The 24,233-nt window shown below is 36.6% G+C and overlaps 1 protein-coding gene across 1 annotated transcript in view; it reads left to right on the top strand.

Moving 5' to 3' along the window:
* MYO6 (myosin VI) overlaps positions 1–24,233 on the top strand; it is a 103,843-nt gene that overhangs the window by 19,749 nt on the left and 59,861 nt on the right. Inside the window, exons 3-9 of the mRNA XM_023725061.1 lie at positions 3,908–3,981; positions 10,939–11,068; positions 13,159–13,264; positions 14,557–14,612; positions 16,872–16,969; positions 17,550–17,714; positions 23,516–23,596. Coding sequence (XP_023580829.1) covers positions 3,908–3,981; positions 10,939–11,068; positions 13,159–13,264; positions 14,557–14,612; positions 16,872–16,969; positions 17,550–17,714; positions 23,516–23,596 — 710 coding nt within the window. The remainder of the gene's footprint in view (positions 1–3,907; positions 3,982–10,938; positions 11,069–13,158; positions 13,265–14,556; positions 14,613–16,871; positions 16,970–17,549; positions 17,715–23,515; positions 23,597–24,233) is intronic.

Genomic DNA, 24,233 nt, shown 5'->3' on the forward strand with positions numbered 1-24,233 from the left:
AGCAAAATTCACTGCCTGTTTTTAGCTCTGTGTGTTCTATATGTAGAGATTAGCATGTTAATTTTGCCTTTTTACTTGACTCTTGGGCATTAATAAACACGTAGCGACGAGTGTTTCATATTCCATTTTGTAAGCTAAAAAAAAAAAAAAAAAAAAAAAAAAAGCATTTCTGTGCCGATTTTAAGCTACTATTATTTACATGATATGTAATAATTCTTCATGAATTATCATCTGTTAGCAGTTGAGAATAATATGGTACAGACTACAAAATTGGAAAGAATCCTAAAAGTTGCCTGATTCAGTCTTATTATCAGTAATAGAATGACTTCTAATAAATACAAAAATGTAGAATTGACATCTACTCTGTTAAAGTTTGGAGCTTTCTTGGTGCAGTGGTTAAGTGTTTGGCTGCTAAGCAAAAGGTTGGCAGTTAGAATCCACCAGACACTCTTTGGAAGACCTGTGGGGCAGTTCTACTCTGGCCTGTAGGGTCACTGTGAGTTGGAATTGACTCGACGGCAATGGGTTTGGTTTTGGGCATTGAAGTTGTTTGTGGGTTCCTCTCTGTTGTTTCAGTGAATTTGACCTGTAATGGATACCAAACCAAAACCAAACCCATTGTTATCAAGTCGATTCCAACTCATAGTATGGTCTTAAATGATCAGTTACCTCCCTAGTCAGATCCTCAAATTTAACAGCGAAGTCATACCCAGTCTTCATTATAAACTTTTGGAATATTAGAATAATATTTATTATTGCAAAGTGCTACTGAGTTTATAAAAAACAAACTCTGTTTATTCTTTTATTCATATGTCTTATTTTAAAAATTGTTTTTAAAATTTAAGGTTCTTTTGAGTATAATGAAACCTATGAATAATTTGGCATAAAATGAAAAAAGTTTACATAAAAGATTGCATGTAAATAGCCAAACCAAATAGTCCTATGATTGTCTACTCAGAGAGTAGGAGAGAACTAGGTGGAGCAGGAAGCTATTTCTGAGATCCTTGTGAACATCCGTAGGCTCATAATTCAGGGAGGCATAGGCAGCCAGGACCTACCTACCATTAACCATCCTGCAAGCCAAGGGTCACAAATATTTTCCTTTTCCATGTCTTCATGAAAATGGAATAGACTGAGTAGCGTGATTTAAGGGGAAGACCCACTCATCCAAATTCTTTTTGTCGTTGGCACATATATCACCAGTTAGAGATTTATTTGGTTTAGTTAACAGACACCCCTAAGAAGGTTGGTGGTGAATGTGGAAGGAAGTATAGGTTTATAGGATTAGCTTTCCAGGGGAACTCTCATGTGATACTGGGACTTCTTACCTTAGAGGAAGCAGAGAGAATTTCATACAACCAGGTACTTCAAAGGGGTGAGAGATGGGGGAGTGCCTCGGAAGAGTGGTTTGCATAAGGAAAAGGCAACATGTAGACACAGGCTCCTGCTCCTAGGGGATGAGGGTGGAAGGAGAAGCAGGGATACAGAACGGGAGGTGAACTAAAACCTAAACCAGATATACCTCTGCTGCCTACCCCCTCTTGTCTTTCCTCATTACAAAGGAATGCTGCCATTCAACTGTTAGGAGGTTCTGCGCTCTTCTTACCCTGTTTTATTCTGCATTAAGTGGCATAAGAAAGCAGTAAGGCATGTTCCCTTGAGAAGCTGCATTATATGAAGGCAGAAGCATGAACAGTCTTTGATAAGTACAGCAAGAGGCTTTGTTTAATAGCATTGATTAGGTGTTGAATTGGATGTTGGACCCTATGCAATTGCAGTGAGGGATCAAACAAACAAAAAATAAGTCAGGCAGTGTCCTCGAGGATTTTACTTGATAACCAAAATCAGATATATAAAAATATAATTGTAATACTGGCAGTATGTGGTAAGCACTATAAAGAAAGCACCAAGAAGAGAATAGTTCTGGTGAGGGAGGGGATAAATGGGGAATAATCATTTGTGAGATAATGTTTGAACTGACCTTAAAGGATAAGTATGATATAGATTGACACAGTGGCTGCAATAGTGGGCTCAAACATAGCAATGATTATGAGGATGGCACAAGACTGGGCAGTGTTTCATTCTGTTGTATGTGGGGTTGCTATAGTCAGAACAAACTCTACGACAAATAACAACAGCAACAGATGTAGAGGATATTTTAGGTAGGAGGCAGTGTGTGAATGATATTTGGGTTTGATAAATAGTTTAGTCTGTCTGCAACTTTTATTGAGCATATATGAAAGAGAATTTTGGAAAATTATATAGAAAGGCCAGTTGAATGCAGATTTATTAAGGACTTTGAATGTCAGACTTGAATATGGGCTTTGGATGTTGATGGAGACCCACCGATGTTTTTTGAGCAGGAGAGAGATTTAATCAGGGTTAGGAGCTTGGGTGGCACAAGCACTTTGCCATTGACTGCTCACCTAAAGGTTGACTGTTCAAACCCACCTAGAGGATCCACAGAAGAAAGGCCAGGCCGACTGCTTCCATAAAGATTACAGCCAAGAAAACTCTATGGAGCAGTTCTACTCTGTAACACATGGGGTTGCCGTGAGTTGGGGGCCAACTCGACAGCAACTAACAATAACAGCATAGTTTACTTAGATTAATGGCAGGATGGAGTAGAGAGGAGAGAGACTGAGGCACTAGATAATTAAGAGGCTACTGTGATCGCAAAAGAGGTAATGAGACCTAAGCTAGAATTGTGGCAGAAGAAATGGAAAGAAAGGCAAGACATTTCAGAGGTTCAGATTATGAATGCCAGTGATGAGCCTGGCACTGTGCTTTACTTTGTCACATGGTATAAAGACTTGAAAACTGGTCAGAACAAGGATAGAGAAAGAAGATGGTCTGAGTGTTGTCTAAGGTTTACAATCTGGATGACTGAAAAACTGGTGGTGCTAATAACAGAAAAAAGGTCATTGGGAAGAGCAGTGGTTTTATCTTCTTAGCATGTGGTAGAAGTGTAGAAATGGCACTCAGGAGATTGGAGGGCTAAGAGAATAGATTGGGAGTCAATTCCAGAATATTAGTAGAACAGAAGTCAGGAAAACAAGATTTCTGTTCTGATTCTGGAAACCCTGGAGGCGTAGTGGTTAAAAGCTATGGCTGCTAACCAAAAGGTTAGCAGTTCGAATCCACCAGGCGCTCCTTGGTAACTCTGTGTGGCAGTTCTCCTCTGTCCTGTAGGGTTGCTATCATCGCAGTCGACTTGATGGCAACAGGTTTTTCTGATTCTAAGGACTCCTGGTGACGAAACAGTTAAGAGCTTGGCTGCTGAATGAGAGGTTGGTAGTTTGAACTCATCCAGTGATTCCATGGGAGAAAGACTTGGCAATCTGCTTCTATAAAGATTACAGCCTAGAAAACTGTATGGGCCAGTTCTACTCTGTCACATGGGGTTTCTGTTAGTTGAAGTTGACTCCCTGGCACCTAACAACAACAACAAAGACATCCTGATTCCTGCAGTAATTTAGCTGTATATCCTGGGTTAAGACATATGTAATTTCTCCAGGACTCTTTATTTCATCATTATCAGTTGTGAGGGACTCTAATTAAACGATCTGACAGTTCCTTCTCATTCTAAAATTTTATCTTTTATGTTTTATCTGTAAAATTCTGAGTGTTCAGACTGGATTAGTGACTGATGAAATGTCCATCAGTAGAAGGTTATATTCACCTGGTTGGGCATTCATTGTATAAAAATATTACAGTAACAAGTTTGTAAACTGGTTGTATTTTAAATTAGTTTCTGGGTTTTATATGTACCAGGGCTTTAAAAAGATGGAATTAAATCTAACCTGACAACTGAATGTTAGCCTGGGTCAAAGTGATTTTAGGTTAAGATGGTATTATTTTTACTTTTTTTTGAATATCTAATGATTTACAAATTTTTATTTCTTAGGTTCATTAATGTATTTAAATGAAGCCACACTTCTCCATAATATCAAAGTTCGGTATAGTAAAGACAGAATTTATGTAAGTATTTTACCTACGGTTTAAGATTTTGTGAGGATATTTATTTTACATGCTGCTGTTTGATTTTTTTGCGCTTTAGATTTTCTAACAGGAAACCATACACAATCTGAGCCTGTTGAACAGAGTGTACGCTCCACAAGGACAAGGATTTTTATCCTCATTTACTACTTTAACTCCAGATCTTAGAACATGCCTGACACCTAGAAGGCACTCAGTAAATATTTGTGGAATGAAAATGAATTCAGAACATCATCTGATATCTTTCAGACTGAAAAAACGTTAGATTATTTTAAAAACAGTGTAATCATTTTTGATTTTGATTTTCTTTTTCTGATACCTCTCTGTAGATCTGTTTAATAAATTCACTTTCTACATTGTTCTACAGAGAATTTAAGGCAACTTATAAAGAATATGTATTGAAATAAAAAGTTTGAATATGGATAAAATGCAAATTAGAAGGCAGTATGTGGAAAAATAGCAAGAACACTGAAGTGCTGACCACAGGACCTAAATAGTTGCAATATTTCAGTAAACTCTAGATATCTTGCTTTAAAAATCCAGGATATTAATGAAAAAGAATACTTTTAATGTAAATGGTCAGGGTTTACACTAAATCATTCAGATGGATAATTGACAAGAATGCTTTAATTATATTTGTTCATTGGGCAGTATCCAAGATTTTATTCTAATATGACCTAGTGGTAGATTCTTTTGTTGACTGGAGATAAATTACCCACTGTAGTTCTCCTGTTATAAAAATGGGACTCTTCATTATTTTTGAACGAAGAAAACACATGTCTTCTTTGACCTCCTAGATCAAATGACAGTCTTAATCTTTTATATTGCTATCAGTTTGCCTGATTGTACTTACTTAATTCTGACTAATTACCTTTAGTCTTTGCCATCTGCCCAAGTAGTGACAGCTGGGAAATAGAACCAATCTAACCTTTTCCAAAAGAGTTTACTTGATGTCTTTTGGTTTTATATACATATATATTTCAGTACGTATATAATGTGAGGATTGCGTATCACCAGGCAGCATTTTGTTCTGTTGTACGTAAGGTTGCTATGAGTCAGAACTGACTTGGGGGTACCTAACAACATATATATTATTTTAAGGCTTTACTTTCTTGAATTTTTTCAAAATCAATTAAATAGTATATTTAGGTTAAAATATGGCTATTCTTGATTAGAAAAATATGTAGAGGCAAAATTCCCTCAATTGGCAGATTCATATTGAGTCCCTGATGTATGCTAAATGCTGCTCTAGGTACTGAGATGATGTAAATTTTTAATGTTATGTTTGTTAAAACAGTTTAACTTGTAGTGAATAAATAGAGTGAGAGTTAATTTGGATATAACCGGGAAACATCGTCTTTCAAGTAGACTGGTCACCTTTTTTTTTTTTAAATGTCTTAACATCACTTGATGGTAGTGGAGGAATCTTCTTTATTTGAGCCAATTTTAAAAAGTTTTAATATCAACAAATCTTTTTATTTTATAGAATGATTATAAGTTCTTTGTATTTGAGATAATTTGTTTTTATATGGGATGTTTATACAAAGGATTGATACCCATGGGCTTTTCGTTGTCTTTTAATGCTTCCTGTGTTACAGTAATAATATACTTGCTGACTGTGACCATTGATAACTGAAAATTTACGTGCAGTATTAAGTGTACTAGAACAAGGCCAGGGGCTGACTGCGGAACAGACCATCAGTTGCTCATATACAAATTCAAGTTGAAGCTGAAGAAAATTAAAATAAGTCCATGAGAGCCAAAATACAACCTTGAGTATATCCCACCTGAATTTAGAGACCATCTCAAGAATAGACTTGATGCACTGAACACCACTGACTGACTGGAAGAGATAACAGATACATGCGCATTCCAGAGAGAGGTGACCTAACAGAAAGAGGAAATTATCGAACAATATCATTAATATCACACACAAGTAAAATTTTGCTGAAGATAATTTTAAAAAAATGGTTACAGCAGTACATCGACAGGGAACGCTTGTGGGATGACATCAAAGATGTCATACATGAAGAAAGCAGAAGGTCATTAAAAAGACAGGAAAGAAGAGACCAAAATGGATGTCAGCAGAGATGCTGAAACTTGCTCTTGAACATAGAGTAGCTAAAGCAAATGGAAGAAATGATGAAGTAAAAGAGCTAAACGGAAGATTCCAAAAGGCTACTCGAGAAGACAAAGTAAAGTATTATAATGAAATGTGTGAAGATCTGGAGTTAGAAAACCAAAGGGAAGAACACGCTTGGCATTTTTCATGCTGAAAGACCTAAAGGAAGAGTTCAGGCCTCAAGTTGCAATATTGAAGGATTCTATGGGCAAAAAATTGAATGACAGAAGAAGCATCAAAAGAAGATGGAAGGAATATACAGAGTCACTGTACCAAAAAGAATTGGTTGACGTTCAACCATTTTAGGAGGTAGCATATGATCAAGAACTGATGGTATTGAAGGAAGAAATCCAAGCTGCACTGAAGGCATTGGTGAAAAACAAGGCTCCAGGAATTGATGGAATGCCAATTGAGATGTTTCAACAAATCGATGCAGTGCTGGAAGTGCTCACTCATCTATACGAAGATTTTGGAGGACAGCTACCTGGCCAGCTGACTAGAAGAGATCCAGATATGTACCAATTCCGAAGAAAGGTGATCCAGCAAATGGGGAAATTATCAAACAATAGCATTAACATCACATGCAAGTAAAATTTTACTGAAGATAATTCAAAAACGGTTGTAATAGTACATGACAGAGAACTGCCAGAAAGTTAAGCCAGATTTAGAAGAGGATGTGGAATGAGGGATATCATTGCTGATGTCAGATGGATCTTGGTTAAAAACAGAGAATACCAGAAAGATGTTTACCTGTGATTTATTGACTATGCAAAGGCATTCGACTGTGTGGATCATAACAAATTACGGATAACATCACAAAGAGTGGGAATTCTGGAACACTTAATGGTGCTCGTGCAGGACCTGTACATAGACCAATAGGGAGTCATTCGAACAGAACAAAAGGATACTGAATAGTTTAAAATCAGAAAAGATATATGTCAGGGTTGTATCTTTCACCATACTTACTCAATCTGTATACTGAGCAGATAATCAGAGAAGCTGGACCATATGAAGAAGAACACAGCATCAGGATTAGAGGAAGACTCATTAACAACCTGTGATGTGCAGATGACACAACCTTGCTTGCTGAAAGTGAAGAGGAATTGAAGCACTTATTGATGAAGATCAAAGACTACAGCCTTCAGTATGGATTCCACCTCAGCATAAAGGAAACAAAAATCCTCACAACTGGACCAATAAGCAACATCATGATAAATGGAGAAAAGATTGAAGTTGTCAAGGATTTCATTTTACTTGGATCCACAGTCAACACCCATGGAAACAGTAGTCAAGAAATAAAATGACGTATAGCATTGGGCAAATCTGCAAAAGACCTCTTTAAAGTATTAAAAAGCAAAATGTCATTTTGAGGACTAAGGTGTGCCTGACCCAAGCCATGGTATTTTCAGTCTCCTCATATGCATGCTAAAGCTAGACCATGAGTAAGGAAGACCAAAGAAGAATTGATGCCTTTGAATTATGGTGTTGATGAAGAATATCAAATATACCATGGACTGCCAAAAGAATGAATAAATCTGTCTTGGAAGAATTACAGCCAGAATGCTCCTTAGAAGTGAGGATGATGAGACTTTATCGCACCTACTTTGGACATGTTATCAGGAGAGATCAGTGCCTGGAGAAGGACATCATGCTTGGTAAAGTAGAGGGTCAGCGCAAAGACCCTCAACAAAATGGATTGACACAGTGGCTGCAATAATGGGCTCATGTATATAGCAACTATTCTGAGGATGACGCAGGACTGGGCAGTGTTTCTTTCTGTTGTACATAGGTTCGCTATGAGTTGGAACTGACTCGACGACACCTAACAACACCAACCACATTTAATTGTACTTACAAAAAAATTAGTTTCCCCTTTTTTACATATTGGGCGCAGTTGACCTTCAAGTCTTTGTTAAATTGCATGATTGATAGAAAAAATTACCTGGTTCTCTGGGAAATTTTAAGTTTTTTTCCTCGTGTATAATGCCTGCAGCATGTTGAAGAATTGAGTTTTTAGGGTTACTTCTAGCTTTCTTTTTCTCCTTCTCTGCAGTTGGGCAGATGACCTCTGTTAGATGATGGCTGTCTGGGCTCATGAACTCCTGTTTGGAGACCCAGTATTTAAAAAAAAAAAAAAAATTTTTTTATTGTTGTAGTTTAAGTGAAAGTTTACAATTCAAGTTAGTCTCTCATACAAAAATTTATACACACATTGTTATGTGACCCTAATTGCTGTCCCTATACTGTGACAGCACACTCCTCCCTTCCACCCCTGATTTCCCGTGTCTGTTCAACCAGCTACTGACCCTCTCTGCCTTCTTATCTCACCTCCGGACAGAAGCTGCCCATTTAGTCTCGTGTCTACTTGAGCTAAGAAGCACACACTTCACAAAGTATCATTTTATGTCCCACAGTCTAGTCCAATCTTTGTCTGAAGAGTTGGCCTCAGGAATTGTTTTCGTCCTGGATTAACAGAGAGTTCGGGGGCCATGCTTTCTGGGGTTCCTCCAGTCTCAGTCAGACCATTAAGTCTGGTCTTTTTAGTAGAATTTGAGTTCTGCATCCCACACTTCCCCGCTCCATCAGGGAATCTCTGTTGTGTTCCCTGTCAGGGCAGTCATTGGTGGTAGCTGGGCACCATCTAGTTTTTCTAGTCTCAGGCTGATGGAGTCTCTGGTTTATGTGTCCCTTTCTGTCTCTTAGGCTAATACTTTCCTTGTGTCTTTGGTGTTCTTCATTCTCCTTTACTTCATGTGGTTGGGACCAATTGATGCATCTTAGATGGCTGCTTGCTAGCTTTTAAGACCCCAGATGCCACTTACCAAAGTAGGATGCAGAACATTTTAATAAACTTTGTTATGCCAGTTGACCTCAATGTCCCCTGAAAGCATGGTCCCCAGACCCCCTCTGCTGCTACTCTGTCTCTCGAAGTGTTTGATTGTGTTCAGGAAACTTCTTAGCTTTGGTTTAGTCCCGTTGTGCTGACTTCCCCTGTAGTGTGTGTTGTCCTTCCCTTCACCTAAGATAATTCTTGTCTACTATCTAGTTAGTGAATAACCCTCACCCTCCCTCCCCACCCTCGTAACCATCAAAGAATGTTTTCTTCTGTGTTTAAACCTTTTCTTGAGTTCTTATACTATTGGTCTTATACAATACTTGTCCTTCTGTGACTGACTAAATTCACTCAGCATAATGCCCTCCAGATTCCTCCATGTTATGTTTCACGGCTTCATCGTTGTTTTTTATTGGGTTGCGTAGTATTCCGGTGTATGGATATACCATAATTTGTTTATCCATTCGTCCGTTGATGGGCACCTAGGTTGTTTCTATTTTTTTGCTATCGTGAACAGTGCTGCAATGAACATGGGTGTGCATATATCTATTCGTGTGACAGCTCTTATTTCTCTAGGATATATTCCAAGGAGTGGGATTGCTGGATCGTATGGTACTTCTATTTTAGCTTTTTGAGGAAGCACCAAATCAATTTCCAAAGTGGTTGTACCATTTTACATTCCCACCAACAGTGTATAAGGGAGACCCAGTATTTTTATAGTTAACTGAGGCTGTGCTTATTGTTGTCATGGTTTTTTTCCAGCCAGTTATGCCTTTTGTTTATAAAAATTATTAAAAAGCAGTAATATATAATATATCCATTAGTACTTTAATATATGTAAGGGAAGGAAGCAATTTAAAATAAAAGTTTAAATTTTATATTTTTCACCAATCAGAATTATTACATCCTTCCTTAGATTCGATTAGAATAGCTAACCCACATTTAACGTTCTCATTGTTTATTAAAATCTCTGTGACTTTCCTTTTGTCTCTCATAGAAAGATTATTATCTGGAATTTCTTATATTTTTACTCCAGTCAGGAATTATCTTTGGGAACATTCCCTGAACTCTAGATTAGTAGTTTGAGAATTCAAGGTTTCCACGTCATTTCCCTTCCACAGCTAGAGGCAGAAAAGAGAAAAATATGGTCCTGCATATCCTGATTCTGCCAGTATAACTAAACCACAACTTTTTTCCTGCTCAAAAAGGAATTTTATGAATTCTAAAAGTACATTTTTCAGATCATTTAAAACCACAGTTAAATTCCAAATTTAAAAGCAAGCTTAATTCCTCATTAAATACTTAGCCAGTCAATGTTCTAAGCAATGGTTAGTGTGTGTTGTTTTGCAGAAATCTGGGACCAGGTGGTCACCAGAGAGCTAAATCAGTCCTTGGCATTCAGTGATGGGTTGGACCCAGAGGTTCCTACAAGCTATATTCAACTCCTCAGTAGCAGCCCTAGACTTATGAGCAGGTGAATAAAACAGTCTAGTTGAGGGATATAAATGACCAAAACTTGGACTGTAGGAATAGAATTAGAGGAGTAGCTTTGAGAGAGATTTCAGAAGTAGAGTCAACAGAAGAAGGCTGGATGAAATAGAGGCTTGAAGACTCAGATTTCTGTCTGTGGTGACTTGGTCATGATGCCATGAACCTGGGAGACTATATGGGAGAAGAATGTTTTCTTTGAGGCAGAGGGAGGTTGGGAGAGATAATCTTGACTTTCGACTTGCTGAGTTTGAGATGCCTATGGGACAGGAATATGTAAATATTTATTGAGTTGGAAAATATGGTCCTGTAGAGATGAGGCAATGTTTAGGGCTGAAAATACAGATTGGGAGTCCTAGTTACATAGAGGGTTGAAGGTATGGGACTATTTCTTTTGCTGTATTTTCTTGCTTTAGTTCTCTCTCCTATGAGCTTTGTTTAGTTTTAAATGAAAATAGTAATTTGAAAATTTTATGTTTATGCTTTTTCTTTTTAGACATATGTCGCCAACATTTTGATTGCAGTGAACCCATACTTTGACATACCTAAAATATATTCTTCAGAATCAATAAAGTCGTATCAAGGGAAATCTCTTGGGACAATGCCACCTCATGTCTTTGCAATTGGTATGTAATTTAATTGTATCTTAAATCTCTTCTTTCCTTGTATTGTAGAAATTGACTCAGTGTTTTTTTTTTTTGTTAAGAAAAAATACCATAAATTGAGTATATATTTTGGAGGACCTGCATGTATTTTGGGTGTATTAACATTGTTAGGAGCATATATTTTATGTAGGGTAGGGAAGAATAACTTTGCAACCAATTCATGAGTTAGTCATGCATTACCTTTGTTAAACGCCTATGTCCTTGTAGGTGTGTCCATCCAGTTGAAAGTAGGACATGATAAAAACTGACCTAATGGTTGTGTTGACTCCTCAAAATGGCCAGCTGCATTTGAAATGTGTCCTGCTCTTCCACTGTTACCCTGGGCATCACTTGTGTGTTACTAGGCTAGATTTGAGCTGTAAGAGCAGCCTTCTTTTCATGCATTATCTTGTGTCAGGGCTTTATAAAATTAAAAGGTTGAATGTGGTATAGCTTCATGTCCCTGGGAAATTGGCACAGGAAGACAGTAATATCTGTTTTTGTCTCTCTTGGCCCCTCTCTCATCTTAAAGCACTGTAGCTCTGAGGCATAGAGAGATGCAGTTATTTGATCAGAATCCCTGGCAGCTGGTGACTGCATATACAAGATGTTAGCTAACCCTTTGGGGCCAGACCTAAGCAGCAGTTAAATGATGACATTCTTAGTGCTGGTTCTTAATGTAGTTTGTCTCTTTTTTGGCTTTCCCTTCATGCCTGTTTTGGCCTTCACTTCCTGATTTGGTAGACCATGAACCTATTAGGTAGGGTAAATATTTCAGCCTAAGTCCAGTGCAGCAGCAGGTTTGACTTCATGTACTAAGAAGCTCTGATGAGCATTGGTATGTTCTTTGTCATCTGGCAAAAAGGGAATAAAACTTAGAACCTGAATGTGAGCAAGCCTCATCACTGGAGAGAAGCTACGTGTTTAAAATGTAAATAAACCAGCTGTTATTTTTTAGCCTTTTACTACTAATAAAAGGTGTTTAGAATGATTCCGCAGAAGTATGTAGAACAGGTTGCTGATAAATTGGTCAAGGGGATGGGCATATTCTAGCATGTGGTTTGCACTTGGTCCTTAGAGTAAAAGCCATTTGTAAAGCTTTCTTTTTTGTTGTGGGTAGCACATCTCTAAAGTGAGAAACAGTTGTTTTATAGGGCCAAATTGGTCAGGAACTAGTTTTGAATTAAAATTGTTTTAATTGGAGACTTCAACAAAATATTGAATTAAATTATGCTCAACTTGTATTTCTAATCTTAAAATTTAATTAAGACATTTTATAGTCTATTGTTGGTATTTAACGAAGACAGTTATATATATAAGGAGCCCTGGTGGCACAGTGGTTAAGGGTTACAGCTTCTAACCAAAAGGTCAGCAGTTCGAATCCACCAGCTGCTCCTTGGAAACACTATGGGGCAGTTCTACTCTGTACTGTAGGGTAGCTATGAGTCAGAATCCACTCGACGGCAGTGGGTTAGCTCATATATATATGTGTATATATATGTATGAAATTGCAAATCTAGGAAATGTAAGGCTGTTAATTTTGCCTATCTTTGAAATGCTGATAAATTCTATGAAATGTTTAAATTTGATAGTTTCACAGAAAAAAAAAACCCTTACAGATTTAGTTTACAGTTACTATTTTTTTTTTCTCCTGCGAAATTTTTGGTTGCCAGATTTCTTAATTGGAAGCTTATTACTTCTTGCTTTTCTTTGGGGACTTCATTAGTTATGCACAGTATGCATTTTTTAATCCCTCTGTAGACCTGCTCTTGTATTAAGGAGTGCTGGGCCACAGCTCATAATATAGAGATACTCTAGCACAGACCTAGAGTTGTTTATTTGGATTTCGTATTACTTAGCCATGAGGATAATAAGAACATTTTAAGTGAACACTTTTAGAAATGTTTTGAACACTTTTGAATTATTTTCATTTTAAAATTTGATTAACTGTAGAACACATATTGATCATTTCTTTAGGAGCAAGTACTCTTTGATTTTAAGTGAAATTTCTATAATTTTGTAAATTTGTACTAAATATATTGTTCACCGTTAATGTGTTATCTTGACCCTAGCTGATAAGGCTTTTCGAGACATGAAGGTGCTCAAGCTGAGTCAGTCTATCATTGTATCTGGAGAATCAGGAGCTGGGAAAACAGAAAATACAAAATTTGTTCTAAGGTTAGTGTTCAGATAACCTGAAATATTTTGAACAGGTTGATTTTTATTACCTTTGTGCACTTTGTGGCATAAATTTGAATCAGTAGGCTCTGTTCCCTTTAAGAAACAGACACTTCAGTTGGAAGCTAACAGGTTGATTGTTGAAAGCAAGCTCTGACTTGTTATTTGCCTGTGGGGATCCTGGAGGAGATCATTGCTGGTTAGGCAGGGGGAAATCTAGGATCTTTCCTTCAGAACTGATCCTTTACATTCTGTTCTCAATATCCCTACTATTACTGTAGGCAGAACCATTTTTCACGTCAAGATTGTGTCGATTGGCCCCCTTTCCCCAACTCCCCTCTCCCGTTGCTGCCATCAGCTTGCACTCTCTATAGTTTGTTTTGAATCATAGTGTTTTGAAAATGGAAGGAACCATAGTGCTCATTATATTTCTTTGAATTTTTAGACTCAAGGGGGTTAAATCTAGTGGTGAAGCGACTGCTGGGACCAGTGCATTCTCTTTAGTGTTGTTCCCACTTTATTACAGCTCTTAGTTGATGGTTGCCTGGCAGCACACTTTTTGTAATTTTGCTATTTGTTATGCCAGCGTATATGCTATTCTGTTATTTACATAAAATCAGTTTAAGAGTTGTTATGTATGTGCAATTCTGGTTAAGTGAATGCTTCCCAATACTCCTGGAATTCAATTTCTTATTTTTTCTCTAATGTATGTGATAGTCATTTGTTGAATCTGTGGCTGATACACACCTGTGATAATGAACAAAAAATTAAGAAATTGTAAACTTATAATGTAAACTTATACAGTAAATCAAAGATTGTCCTTTGTTTTGATTCATGCCAGGCAAATAGCTGTTCTGTCATGTTGTACCTTTCAGTGCAGTACAGCATGGATCCTGCTAACTTTCTAGTGGTTCAGTGGGAGGTTGCCTTATTGTCTCGATTGAATTAATAGCCTATCACAAATTGTTTTGAGTTCTCATACAGTAGAGCTTATTCTTGATGAAAATGTGTGTCATATTTAAAATTAAATCATTGATTAAAGTCAGAACGTTCCCCAAAACAGTTTAAGAAAATAATGCTGATTTCAATGTTAAAGGCAATCTAAATAGAATTTTAAATAAGTTTAAAAAGCTATAACAGAATGGTTGCATTTAAACATATATTTGTGATTTTTAAACATACAGATGCAGTGACTAAGTTTGTGTTTTAAATGTTCTAAGCGATATTAAAACTAAATATAATATATGCAATATTATTGTCATCTAAATATTTGTTTATCCTATGTGTTATAGATATCTGACTGAATCCTATGGAACAGGTCAAGATATTGATGATAGAATTGTTGAAGGTATTAATTTTTAAAACTGTTCCCTATTGTTAGGAATGTAATAAGATTAACTTCAGGGAATCTTCTCAGTGATCTAGAATGCTGTTTTCCCAGGGCTCCAAAAGACACTCCCCTCTTCTCCAAATCTTTGCTCAAATATCATCTTCTGTGTTAATTCATGTCTACTGTCCTCCCCCCACCTCTCATAAACAGGAATTTTTATTTTATATTCTAAGTGCCTAGAATAATACCTTACAAATAGTATGAGCCCCATAAATATCTGTTGAATGAATGAAAGAAATACGGGAAGCTCTCTGGCTTCTTTGTTCTGTGGACCTGGTTCCTTATTTTCAACTTCCCCCTCCCCAGTTGTACTATGGTAAAATTTGAGATAGACCAGGGGAGTATGCCTTTTTTTTTTTTTTTTTTTTAGAAATAAGGAAAGAGGGAGAAGGTTATTGGTAATTGAGGTACTCTTTCAGGCAAATCATTTTTAAATGTGGAAGGTGATTTCCTTAAGCTGTCTGTGATTCTATACCACTTAGAAATTCTTCTTGTAGCCTGTTTGGAAACTACTGAACTAGGCTACCATCATATTGAGTCTGGGACCACCCCCAACAGTCCCGCCCCGCATTATAGACTCCTATCTGGTCTCTCCATTTATATTCTTGCTTCCCCTTAATCTAGTCTCTGTATTGAAGCTGGAATAATCTCTTTTGCTTTAGATCCTTTAATGGCTTTGTTTTGCCCTCAAGATAAAGACCCAAATCCATATCACCTACCGTGCCCTGTGGGTCTGGCCTCTTTCTCTGGTCTGATCGTGAGTCATGTTCCCTCTTACTCTTTATGCTTCTCTAGTCACGCTGGCCTCCTTGTTGTTCTCAGGAGGTGTTTAGGTCTCTCTGAACATTATTTCTCCTTCTCCCTTCCTCACTTTCCCCCAGTGGGCACTCAGTAAGTGCTTTTATAATGATGGTGATATTAACATATATGTGATGTATTGGGCATTGTGTGATATTCTTAAAATCCGTTACCTACTTTAAATCTTTACAAAATGAGGTAGATACTATTATTATCCTTATTTTACAGATGAGAAACTGAGGTAATGAGAATTTAAGTAACTTGTCCGAGAGCGTAGTGCAAAGTTGTGGAACTGGCATATAAACCTAGGCATCTTAACCACCATGCTATACTAAATACGTTGTAAAACTCTTTTGACATTAGAAAAATTTCAGTTAAACAAAAATGTACAAGGAGTATTCTGTGTTCATGCATTTTGCTAGGTCCTAAAAATAGCAAAAGGATGTGCATTTTTTTCACTATTAGGTAAAATATGTATGTAGATACAGCTTCATACCACTCTAGTAAATATTTTTAAAGTGTGTTAATAAAGTTTTTCATTTTGATGAAATCATCTTGATATAAATAATTTCCTAGTTTTACTTACAGTTCTCAACTGTGGTGGTATGACACCAGTTGTGTGGATTGTGTAAGTAATGGATTGCTCACAGTGAAGTACCTTACCTTGTGAAGGAATCACCCTTTAAAATTGAATAAATAAAGAAGAAAAAACAAATTATGGGTTAACTCGATAAAAGACAAATTAATGTTTTGATTTATTTACTTGAGGTGCAAACTCATTTGAGAATTAGATGTGATCTCAACTTCCTTTTTATGGTCTCTGAAATATTATATGCTATTTCTTTTTTCTAATCCTTTTCCCTATCTCTCTGTCTGCTTTGCAAACTCCTGTGCATCCTATAAAACTCAACTCAGACCAGTATGCTTATATTTTTAGTGAAAGACTCCCTGGCTTGTTTTAATCCCTTTCTCGTTTTAATCCCTTCCTCTTATGCTAGTACCTATTGCACTGATTTCACTTCTCTGTAAGACTGAGCTCCTTATGAGCAGGGACCATGAACAATATCTTAACTAATTTTCCCATCTCCTTCACTTTGAATAGTGACTAAACATAGTAGATCTGCTTCAGTAAGGGTTATAGCCGAGAAAACCCTATGGGGATGTTCTGCTTCATCACATGGGGTCACTGTGTGTTGGGATCAACTCGATGTCACCTAACAACAACAACATAGCAGATAGTCAGTAAACATTTGTGAGACCTGACATTACATGTGAATTCCTCCTTGTTAATATTTGTTTAAGACTTCTGTCTGTCTGTCTCTTTGTCTACCTGTCTGTGTAACAGAATCATACTAATCATACTGTTTTGTAATTTTCCTTTATGTTAATTTTTGATGGAATATTTCATTTTCTCAATAGCCAACCCACTCTTAGAAGCCTTTGGAAATGCAAAGACTGTTCGCAACAATAATAGCAGTCGATTTGGAAAATTTGTAGAAATACATTTCAATGGAAAGGTAAGTGAGAGTGAGTTTTAGGGAGTATGTTTGGAGAGTATTTGTGAGAAATAGAAAGATCTTGATAGATTGGTGGTGTCCATCATTTCTTGGTAAATTTGAGTTACAGCTGTGTTTGAACTCAGTAAATCCGTATATGTTTCTGTTACTTTAAATAATTTGGAGTGTGCGTGTGTGTATATATATATGTATATTTTCACTTTATATGCAGGGGCTATCCAAAAGCTCTTTTCACAATTATAACCCAAATACTGGATTTGACTTTAGCACTGAGTATTACCATAGAGCTATAAATCTTATAAGGTATTCTAGCCGAACCCACATTGAGGTGAGGTGCAGTACAAAGCCAATTCTGATTCTTCTGGGGCTCAGAGCTTATAATGAAGATGTTTCAAATGAGGGATGACCTCTGTAGGTACTTTTTAAGCATATATTTAGTTGTAATTTTTCCTCTTTATTTGATAAATATTGCAACTTCTTTAATAGTTGTTTATTAGAAAAGATGAATAATTTAGCATTGATAAGTTATACTTAAGACTTTAAATGCAAAAATGTCTTTTCTCTCTATTTTATTTTTTAGAGTTCAGTTGTTGGAGGATTTGTATCACATTACCTTCTAGAGAAATCTAGGATCTGTGTTCAAGGCAAAGAGGAAAGGAATTACCATATCTTTTATAGGTTATGTGCTGGTGCTTCTGAAGATATTAGGGAAAAACTTCATTTGAGCTCCCCAGATAATTTTCGGGTAGGTTGGATGAAAAGAAATTTCATATAATTTGTGCAAATGGAATTGCCTTCAATCCTAAAATTCATTTCAGTGGGATTTTGATATTCAGTTGTATGTAGCTTTCATTAAATAATGTGTACTGTGATAGAATGACAACTATACTGAGTAGATCTCTGTTGAAATTTACTGCTGAATTTATAATATAACACCATATGAGGAGGTATGTAATGGGATAGGTAAAATGACAGATGTTAAACCTCTTATTAATTTAAACTTAATTAGAAATTTATAATAGTTCTGTAATGCTAGCTTTAACGTTACCTTTGACTTATCTGTAAAAACAGTTTGACCAGTGAATTAATATTAATAAAGGACATATGATTGTCTTCCTTAATTGAGTTCAACAACAATTATTTATTGCCCGCCCAAGGGATATTTACTGCATTGTACCAAGGGTACAAATTAAAACGAGACACAATTTCTGCTCTTGAGCAACTTAGAATCTGGTGGGAAACATACACACACACACTGACTGATATATAATATGTTGAATGATAAGAAAGAGATATGCATAGACTGCTGTGGCAACCTAGGAATTTTAGAAAGGCTTACTGGAGGAGGTGTAAAATAGATGAGGAAAGATGGAAAGAGTATTTCTGGTAGATGGAAAAGCATGAACAAAGAAGGGCAAGGAACATCTAAAGAGTAAGGCAGAAAGTGATGGGAGGTGAGACTGGAGAGCATGGTCTTACTTCTGTAGTTAATAAACTGTTGAAGGGCTTTAGGTGGAAGATTAGATACCAGATCTATACTTCACTCAGGCGTTAATATGGAAGATAACTTTAAGGGGTTAGGGAAGGAGGGTGGTAGAAATTAAAACCAGAGGTAGACGGATTAGGAACCTACAGCAGTAGATGAAGTAAGAGGTACTAAGTGCCTAAATAGGAACCTTGGCTGGTGCCAATGGTTAAGTGTTTGAGTACTAACCAGAAGGTTGGTGGTTCCAACCTATCCAGAGGCACCTCGAAAGAAAGTCCTAGTGATCTGCTTCTGAAAGGTCACAGCCTTGAAAACCCTGTGGAGCACAGTTCTGCTCTGCAGCACATAGGGTTGCCATGAGTTGAATTTGACTTGACAGCGACTGGTTTTGGTAGTTAGGCCAGCAGTGGCAAGATTACAGAGGAGGTGATGTGCAAAATATTAGGTAAAATTCATAGGTCTTGAACACGAAATATGATACGAGAAGTACAAGTCTGGAATAATTTTTCAATTTTTGTCTGAAATTCCTGGGTTGATGTAAATACCGTTAAGGGGGCCAGATAGAAGGTTTGTGGTATATAGGTTGAGTTCAGTTTTGGAACCTGTGGATCATCTAAGTAGAGATGTCTGGAAGACAGTTGGGTATACTAACCTGAAAATCTGTATCAATGCTAGAGATACAGGCTTGGGAGGTGTCAGTACTCTCACGTTAGTTAAAACTATGACAGTTTGTAGAGGAGATTGTTCAGGGAGATTGCATAATATAGAGAAGCATGTGCCAGGATCCAGATTCTGGAGTTGAAAGGGACGAGCAGAGAAAGAGTTGCCCGAGAAAGAAAGCATGTGTGGAGTGGTGAAAGAAGAACAAGGAAAATCAGGAGTGCTGAGTATCACGTGAGCCAAGGGAGTAGAATTTCAGGAATGCTACTGGGCATGGTTAGCATGATTTACAGATTTCAGCCAGAAAATAGTGTCCCTAAAAGATTAGTCCAAAGGACTAATGGACCACGACTACCACAGCCTCCACCAGACTGAGTCCAGCACAGCTAGATGGTGCCCAGCTACCACCACTGACTGCTCTGACAGGGATCACAATAGAGGGTCCTGGACAGAGCTGGAGAAAAATGTAGAACAAAATTCTAACTCACAAAAAAACTCCAAGCAAACAAACAAACAAACAAAAAAAAACCACACTTACTGGTCTGACAGAGACTGGAGAAACCCTGAGAATATGGCCCCCAGATACCCTTATAGCTTAGTAAATAAAGTCACTCCTGAGGTTCACCCTTCAGCCAAAGATTAGACAGGCCCATAAAACAAAATAAGACTAAATGGGCACACCAACCCAAGGGCAAGGACGAGAAGGCAGGAGGGGACAGGAAAGCTGGTAATGGGGACCCCAAGGTCAAGAAGGAGAAAGTGTTGACATGCTGTGGGGTTGGCAACCAATGTCACAAACACTAAGTATATTAATTGTTTAATGAGAAACAAGTTTGCTCTGTAAACCTTCATGTAAAGTACAATAACGAAATAAAAAACAAACAAAAAAGAAAAATAGTGTCCCTATAAGGGAGTAAGTGGAGTCCCTGGGTGGTGCAGATGTGCTTGGGTGGTGCGAATGTGCTTGGCTGCTAACTGAAAGGTTGGAGATTTGAGTTCACACAGAGTTGCCTCAGAAGAAAGGCCTAGCCGTCTACTTCCAAAACATCAGCCATTGATAACTCTATGGAACACAGTTCTACTCTGACACACATGGGGTTTCCGTGAGTTAGAATTGACTTGACAACTGGTAACTTATGGGAATCATGGGATGGGTGTAAGGAATGTAGTTTGTATAAAGATGCCCAGGTGAATTATGTTCTTAGGGCCACTGTAATAAATTACCACAAACTGTATGGGTTAAGAAGAACAGAAATTTGTTCCCTCACAGTCCCGGAGGCTAGCAGTTTGACTTCAGAGTGGCAGCAGGCTATATTTTCTCCAAAGGCTCTAGGGAAAGATTCTTATCTCTCCCAGTTTGTGGTAGCCCAAGACATTCCTTGACTTGTGGAAGCATAACTCCAACATCTGTCTCCATCTTCACGTGGCCTTCTTCCCTCTGTCTCTTCTTCAGTTCTTATAAGGACACCAGTCATAAAGAGATTAGGGCCCAACATAATGACGTTATCCTAACCCAACTAATTACATCTGCAGGGACCCTATTTCCAAGTAAGGTCACATTTACAGATAGGGGAGGAGAGCTTAGGATTTCAACATACCTGTTTTTTTGGACACAATTTAACCCATAACACCAGGGATTCTGATATTCCCATTTGGGTAGGAATCCTCCATTTGAGATTTATGACACACATGATTATATTTAATTATTGCTGTTTGTGTGTGTGTATTTTGTTTTTGCAGCCCAACTTCTCCATTATTTCAAGCAGTTTCTTTTAATGTGTATTTGGAAATTTTAACTTTATGGTCTTAAAGTGCATTTTTTAATATACTTCTAAACTTCCAGCCTTCTTTTAGAACTCACTAAATTAATTGGAATTTGAAGTGAGTTGCCGACTTTATCTTCATAAAGTAGAAGATATATTTCCATGCTGTGATTTAAACTTTTTTTTTTAAAACAAGTAGAGGTTTATTTTTCCTTCCGTAACATGGTTCAGTTGCACAGTGGTACAGTGGTTTTAGCGAGGACTCAGCTGTTTGTGTGTTTCTGCTCTGCCATTTATGTTTTTTAAAAGCTTTATTGGGATATAGTTCAGGTTCCATACAATTTACCCATTTAAAGCGCTCAGTTCAGTAATTTGTAGTATATCATCACAGGTATTGCACTATGAATTTTAGAAAAGGAGTATAAATTGCTGTGAATCATATGAAATTTAATAATGATATGGCTTTGTCAACACTGAGCTGGTGATAAAGTGATGTGAATAAACTGGCATCTCTCTCTGCTTTGAGTCTATGGGAGCATAGTTCTACTGTGTCTGAGATTGGACAGCCTTTTGTGGTCCAGCAGCAGGCATCCTAAGAGGGCAGCTTCTGAAATTCATCAGGTCAGGGGGTTTCCTGCTCCTGTAATGTGTACCAGAAAGCATAATTTCGTTTCTTACAGGAGAGTCCTTTTGGTGGTAAGAGGGGAGCAGAGAAACAGTATTAACTTCACCCAGATGCATTTTCTGTCTTAGACATTCCTCTCATATGCACACATACACATACCCCATCTAGTTCCTCCCTCCCCAAATGATTCAATGATAAAGTCAGTTGAAAGTGTCTTGGTAATTTCATTAGATTTTTCTATATATAATTTAGCCCTCCAGTTATAACTCATAGATCAGGTTGTAAAGACGAGAAGAATCCTACAGTAGGGTTGATGTTTTTTTTTTTGGTCACTACTTTTTCCAAATTAGTAGATAAAGAATTGCAGAGATACACCTGCTTGAAAACATTTGTATTAACTACATATGTATTTTAGAAAATAAAAGGTTTAACATGCTTGCATTATCCAAATTTTTAAAAATGTTTTTGAACATATTTGCTGTAGTCATGCAAAGATCCTTGAATACAATGAAAGCTTGGGTAGAATGGGAATGGATGGTAGGAATAGTTACAGCTTTTCTAGTTATATAAAAGTTGAAGGAAACAAGTATTTTTCCTAGGTTTTAATATCAGGCCCAACTGTCCAAAAGCCAAGTATTTAACAAAATGGTTGAGGGCAGAGGGTTATAACTCTTGCTAGCAAAGAAAATATTTGTTTTGGCTTTACATGTTTAGGCTTCCATTATCTTACTAAATAAAAGAGCTGTTTTTGAAACAGTCAATTGAAAATGCTTTACCATTATTGTTCCCCCTCCCTTGCTTTTTTTTTTTTTTTTAATCTCCAAAGATTCTAGGGTAGAAGGAAAAACTCGTTGCATATCATTGTCTAATTTCAATTGTATTTTAATATTTCAATATAATGAGGGGAAGATAGATGTGTGGATTATCTAAATTATTAATTTATGCCCAAATTATTCAAAAATTACTAAAAAATTTTTCTTGGTATTTGATTTGGTGTATTTAACCTTGGAATTCATGCCATGATACAGTGGGATCATCAAAAAATAAAAAAAACCAAACCCGTTGCCATCGAGTCCATTCCTACTCATAGTGACCCTATAGTACAGAGCAGAATTGTCCCATAGAGTTTCCAAGGAGCGCCTGGTGGATTTGAACTGTCAACTTTTTGGTTAGCAGCTGTAGCCACCAGGGTTTCCAGTGGGATCATAGTGACCTGATTTAAGAGAAGGCGAGATGTTTTTAAAATTTTCTCATCCTGTTCCCTACGTACTTGCTTCCTGACCTGCCTGCCCACCAATAAATGTGGGTAACTGATTCTCTTTGAGACCAATATATGATTTTCTTCTTGGCTGCTTTCCTTGTTCTGTGTTTTGAAAATACTTAGTCTTTAAAAGACTTTTCACTGAAATAAGAAAAACTGAAAGTGTTATTTGAATATCTAAAAAGGTCCATAAAGGAAGTACTGTAATTTTTGTGTATTCAGTGTTAACTACCAGTAAATACGAAAGGTATATTTTCAAGAATTGACTCTAAAAAAAAATCAGACTTAAGAGATTGAAGGTTAATATTTCTTCTTTTTTCAGAATTTCAAATATTACTTGAAATATTAAACCACAATGTGAGTTCTTATTTGTGAGTCTTTAAGTCTGTAGTAAGAAGGTGATTTTCATTGTTATCTGTAGTACCTATGCACTATGTTTTTAAAAGGATATTTGGTACTGAGGTTTAAAATTGCTGCTCCTTAAAGATAGGAAACCTTTGTAGCGTTGATTTTTAATTTAATCATTTAATCTTTCAGGAAGATAAATTTTCAATATCCCTGGTTTGATTGGTAGTACTAAAATGTTACAATATATAGAAGTATTGATTTTATTTGAGCGAGTAGGTGATACTCAGGTTATGTTTAGAAATTCTTATGGCTAGCACTATTTAATACATTTTAATAGATTTCTCCTGTATTATTTTCCTGTGGATCATATTTTTTAATTATATTTTTACTTTCTTTGTCATAGTATTTAAACCGAGGCTGCACTAGATACTTTGCTAACAAAGAAACTGACAAACAGATTTTACAGAACCGGAAAAGTCCTGAGGTATAGTAGACTTACTTTTTATTAAAATATTTAATGCAAAAGTAATATGTTGAAAGATATATGTTAGTTATTTTGGAGCCCAAATAAGAGTTCTTACTTTTAGACTTACACTTAAAAAAAAAAAGCTAAACTAAATATTCGTCTGAGTTTCTCTGACAGTGCAGCACTTGACACCACTGTTGGTATCTATAGAACCAGCAGGTTCAGGTTCTTCTTGGTTAGGCTGCAATGCACTGCTCTGCATATTCTTTTTCAAGTATGAGAGTATTAAACTGCCGAAGAGTCATTCTCTTCTAGCATTTTTGAAACTCACTCTCATATTAACCAATTGGGATATATGTAACTGTATAACAGTAGAAGTATAAAATATGTGTTTTATAATTTACTGTCTACTTCAAGGCTGAAGTAAGTCTTGAAGCAGACAGTAAATAAACTGAGTAAGCATTCTTGGAAAAGAATGCTTATAAATTATTATATTTCTCTTTAGAGCATCATAGTTCTGTAATACCTTATGAAAAGTTTTATATATTGGTCTCGCTAAATTATTATACTATTTCTAAGAATAATTAGATATACCATTAAGTATTATTTTAAAAATATTAAATCCTTAATTTAAAATCTACTGTAATGCTTATAA

Source organism: Trichechus manatus, unplaced genomic scaffold (genome assembly GCF_000243295.1).
Source record: "Trichechus manatus latirostris isolate Lorelei unplaced genomic scaffold, TriManLat1.0 scaffold00283, whole genome shotgun sequence".
Lineage (NCBI taxonomy): Eukaryota > Metazoa > Chordata > Mammalia > Sirenia > Trichechidae > Trichechus > Trichechus manatus.